We start from the raw sequence: 4,759 nt of genomic DNA on the forward strand, positions 1-4,759 counted from the left end.
AGCCCCGGCACCCACCGATGCAGGGTTTGACGTGCACGAAACAGGCCTTGGTGAGGTCTCCCAGGAGAGCGAAGGAGCTTTGCCGCACCTCGGGCATGGTGTCCTGCGGGGAGCGGGCAGGGGGTGAGCCCGGGGGGGGTCCCATGGCCCCCCAGGATGGGTCTAGGAGAAGATAGAAGGGGTCTCGGGGGGTTCTCTCTCACCTGCATGCACTGGAAGAGCAGCGTCATGATGTTGCTGCGGGCCACCAGCTGCTCCACGTGGCAACCCAGACCCTCGGCCAAACCGCTCAGCAGGTCCAAAGCCACGATCATGAAGTCCTTGTCGGGGGCCTCGTACTGCTCGGGGTGCTGGTTGTACATCTGGGGGGACACGGGGGGAAGGGGGAGTCACTGTCACCCCGAGGTGGGGATGGGGGAGCGTCACAACCCAAAGGAACCCGGGGAAGGGGGACCTGGAGGCTCACCATGGCCTGGGCCAACGTCTTCTGGACCAAGGTGACGCAGCGCTGGTAGACGGGCTCGCAGTAGGGCAAGAAACCACTCTGCAGGGCGGTGGCCACCGAGGACAAGCACTGCGGGCCAAGGTGGAGAGGGGGGGACACAGCAGGGAGGTGGGAGAAGGTCAAGGGGCTGGAGAACCCCCCCGAGGTGCCACCTTCATCTCCCCAGGGCTCACCTCCAGCAGCGGGAAGAGGTCCTTGTCCTCGTCCTTCAGCTCGTTCCACTTCTGGATGAGCGGAGGCATCAGCTTCTGGATGTACTCCTGCCCGTGGGGACAGATGTTGTCACACGAGGGGTGGGGGACACACAGCAGGGGGTGGGGGGCCTCTCTCAGCCCCCCCTGGGACCATCAGAACATTTGAGATCCACACTGAGAATTCGGGATTCGAATGTCTGTTGTCACTCGTCATCACGGGTCCCAGGGTGGAGTTGGGGGGCACGGGGAGGGGACACAAAGGGAGAGAGACCCCCAACCTTTACCCCCCCCCAACCATGAAGGTACCGGCTGGTTGAGGTGGTGCCCCACGGAGTCGGCGAGGGTCCCGATGGCGTCGTAGAGGATCAGCAGGTTCTTGTGCTGGTATTTGCCGAAGGCGAAGACCAACGTGTCCAGGATGAAGCTGAGATACGGCACCAGCTCCGTGCAGGCCTCCTCCTCCAGCGTGGCGAAGGCGCTGTGGGGGTGGGGGGGGCAAAAAAGGATCAGCAGCCCCCCCCAAAAACAAGGATGAGACCCTCAGGGACATCCTTCTACCCACAAACCAGGGCTGAGCCCCCCAGGGACACCCCCAGGGAAATCACCCTATCCCCAAACCAAGGCTGAGCCACCCAGGGAGACCCCCCTACCCCCAAAAACAGGGCTGAACCCCTCAGAGAAACCCCCCAATCCCCAAAACCAGGGCTGAGCCCCCCCCAGGGTCACCCATCTACCTGCAAACCAGGGCTGAGCCCCCCAGAGAAACCCCCCTACCCCCAAAACCAGGGCTGAGCCCCCCAGGGACCCCCCCCGGGCTCTGGGTCAGACAGTACGAATACACCATCATCACAGTGACTCAAAACATCATACTTTTTCATCACGCCCAGAGCCAACGCGGGGATCCGGTGGATCCCACCCCCCAAAAAACATCACGGGGAGGAGGGCTGGGGGGTACACACACACAAATCACCCCCCTCTCCTCACTCCCCCAAGCCCTTCCCCTTACCTGCAGGCTGCCTCCTGCACCCGCTTGTTGCTGTCGAGGATGCGTTTGAGCAGCTCGGTCATGAGGGGCTTGAGGTACATGTCGGGGGGCTGGGAGACCACCCAGTGGGCGTAACGGCTGAGGGTCCAGCAGGCGATGGAGCGCACCAGGGCCTTCTTGTCCGACAGGCAGCGGATGAGGTGGGGGATCAGCTCCGGCAGGTACGGCACCATGCCCTGCATGCAGCCTGGGGAAGTTTGGGGGGCAGAGGGTGGAGGGGGCTCAGACACCCCCCTGGGGATGGTTTGGGGATGGTTTGGGGACGGCCCCTGGCAAGGGACAGCGACACCCACCTTCCGCGATGGCCCCCAAGACCAGGATTCCCGACTCTTTGATGACCCACTCCGGGTGGAAAAGCAGCTCCTTGAGCAGGGGGAGGAGGTGGGGGAGCAGCTCTTCCCGAAAAACGTTGGCCAGGACGTCCAGCGCGGCCGCCGAGCACTTCCCTGCCGGGTGAGAGGGAAGGGAGTTAATCCCCCCCCAAAAAACAACCACCATCTCATCTCCAACGGGGTTTAATTAACCCCCAGGCCCCTCAGGGTTCACCGAAGGAGCCCAAAGCAGGGGCTGGGACCCCCCACCCTCGTCCCCGCCTCGTACTCAGGTTCCAGTCCGAGAGTGTGTCGTCATCATCCTCATCCTCCCCGTCGTCGGGGTCCTGCGGCCGCTCCTCCTCGTGCTGCAGCGTCACCGTGCGGGACTTGTGGAAGCGGGGCTTGATGTCCTGCTCGCTGTCAGGAATGGCCTCGTCCTCCTCCACGTCACCCTACGGGGACAGGGGGACGTGGTGTCAGGCTGTTGGGACCCCACAACCACCCCAGGGACCCCCCCAACCACCCCAGGGAACCCCACAACCACCCCGTGTCCCACCCCCTGCCCGGATCAGACAGTACGAACACAACAGCCATCACTGGCATCAGCTCTAGATCTGTCATCATGTCCAGGAGGGGGGTCTCAGGCTCTTGCCTGGCCCCAGTCCCTCCAGTTTAACCAGTCCCAGCCCCGCAGAGCCAGAGGGGTGGAAAACCCCGCTCACCTCCTCCCCCTCAACCTCCTACCTTCAGCAGGATGATGTCGATCTCCGAGTACTTCATGCCGTTCACCAGGATGGGGATGAGCCTGTGGGGCAGAGGGGGAAGGAATGAGGGGTCTGGGGAGGGGAATTGGGGGGCCGGGGGGACGCGAAGGGGCCGCCCCGAGCACTCACTGCACCAGGTGGGAGGTCAGCACCTCCTTGCAGATGGGCTGCTCGGCCAACGTCAGCCAGAACTCGCAGGCCTCCAGCGCCACGTTCTCGTCGCTGTCCTGCGTCCGCTGCAGCATGTACTGGGGGGTGGGAGGGAAAAGAGGGGGGGGACACACACGTCAGCCCTCCAACTCAAGGATTCATGGATTGGAGCATCTCCCTGATGAGGAGAGACTGAGAGAGCTGGGACTCTTTAGTCTGGAGAAGAGAAGGCTGAGGGGAGACCTTCTCAACGCCTACAAGTATCTCAAGGGAGGGTTGAAGGAGGAGGGAGCCAGACTCTTTTCAGGGGTTCCCAGTGAGAGGACGAGGGGCAACGGGCACAAGTTGGACCATAAGAGGTTCCACTCAAATATGAGGAGAAACTTCTTCACGGTGAGGGTGGCAGAGCCCTGGAAGAGGCTGCCCAGGGAGGGTGTGGAGTCCCCTTTCTTGGAGATTTTCAAGCCCCGCCTGGATGCTCCTGAGCAACACACTCTAGCTCTGGGCAATCCTGCTTCAGCAGGGGAGTTGGACTAGATGATCTCTATAGTCCCTTCCAACTCTAAAATTCAGTTAAACTCGCCCCCCCCTGGGGGGTCCCCGTGGCCCTGATGTCCCACCTGGATGATGCTGTGCATGTGGGGGATGAGGCGGTCGATGCGGACCTCCAGCAGCATCACCAGCGCCCGGCAGACGTTCTTCCTCACCTCGGGGTCTTCATCCACCGCCAGAGCGAAGAGATGCTGCAAGAGGGGAGGGGGGGGACACACACATTCACCCTCCCCATCCACCCTCGGGTGGGGGGCTTCCCAGGGGGTTTTTCCCCCCACCCCACAAGCTCACCTCGATGAAGGTGTCGATGTTCTCCATCAGCGCCTGAGCCCGGTCCATGATGAACTGGTTGACGCAGGCGATGGCGTGGGACCTGGGAGGGGGGGGGACACACAGACCACGGTGAGGGTTGGGGGGTCGTGGTAGGCTCGTTAGCTAACGATGCCGGGCCAGGTGTGGGGGGGTTAGCCCAGCTCCCTGCCCCCCAAGTCCCCACAGCCCCGGATTAACTCATGAGAGGGAAACTTCCAGACTTGGGGACACACATGGGGGATGATTTGGGGACACGGGGATGGGCTGAGACAGTTTGGGGGGCCCAAATCCCCATATCCCCCCCCCCCACAGATGGAGCTGGCCCACCCTGGGTGACGGGGGGGGAAGGATGGGGACAAGCAGACCCTGTGGTGAACCACAAGCCAGGGCAGGGGGCACAAAACCAGCTCATTATTCCCCCCAGAGCTCATTAAATGACCACCTAACGGCTCTAAGCACGGCCCCCCAACGTGCCCACCGTGGCTGGCCCCCCCAAGATCCCCCCATGGGGCTGCAGGGGGACACATCTCCCTCCCTCCCCAGTGCACCCTGTACCTGATTTTGGGGCTGCAGTGCTTGAAGAACTGGAGGAACTTGGGGATCATGACGTTGAGGGGCCGGTTGAGCGCGTCGCTGTCGAGCAGCTCGGAGGAATCCTCGCAGATCTTCTGCAGGGCCCCAAAGGCCCCCTGACAGACAAAAGCGGGGGGGTCAGCGCTGTCTGGGGGGGCCCCCCGGCTCCCCCCCAGCCCAGCCTGTCCCCACATACCTCACACGTGTTGTAGTCCTCGGAGTTGAGGAGGTTGCAGAGCTGGGGGAGCAGCTCCGGCCACATCTGCAGCTCCCCCTTGGAGGCGATGGTGGTGATGAGGATGCCTGGGAGGGGAAGGGGGGGTCATTAGTGTCTGGGGGGGGGGGGGGCC

At 63.0% G+C, this 4,759-nt stretch overlaps 1 protein-coding gene across 1 annotated transcript in view; it reads right to left on the reverse strand.

Moving 5' to 3' along the window:
* Positions 1-4,759, reverse strand: part of LOC106897412 (transportin-2-like) — a 12,460-nt gene that overhangs the window by 6,675 nt on the left and 1,026 nt on the right. Inside the window, exons 3-16 of the mRNA XM_014958019.1 lie at positions 4,606-4,712; positions 4,392-4,525; positions 3,816-3,897; positions 3,593-3,715; positions 2,952-3,070; positions 2,803-2,863; positions 2,345-2,510; positions 2,038-2,190; positions 1,706-1,931; positions 1,006-1,177; positions 679-765; positions 467-574; positions 204-362; positions 16-103 (exon numbers count right to left, since the gene is read on the reverse strand). Of these exons, the coding sequence (XP_014813505.1) occupies positions 16-103; positions 204-362; positions 467-574; positions 679-765; positions 1,006-1,177; positions 1,706-1,931; positions 2,038-2,190; positions 2,345-2,510; positions 2,803-2,863; positions 2,952-3,070; positions 3,593-3,715; positions 3,816-3,897; positions 4,392-4,525; positions 4,606-4,712 (1,785 nt within the window). The remainder of the gene's footprint in view (positions 1-15; positions 104-203; positions 363-466; positions 575-678; positions 766-1,005; positions 1,178-1,705; positions 1,932-2,037; positions 2,191-2,344; positions 2,511-2,802; positions 2,864-2,951; positions 3,071-3,592; positions 3,716-3,815; positions 3,898-4,391; positions 4,526-4,605; positions 4,713-4,759) is intronic.

The sequence above is a fragment of the Calidris pugnax genome, unplaced genomic scaffold, assembly GCF_001431845.1.
Source record: "Calidris pugnax isolate Ruff unplaced genomic scaffold, ASM143184v1 scaffold399, whole genome shotgun sequence".
Classification (NCBI taxonomy): Eukaryota; Metazoa; Chordata; class Aves; order Charadriiformes; family Scolopacidae; genus Calidris; species Calidris pugnax.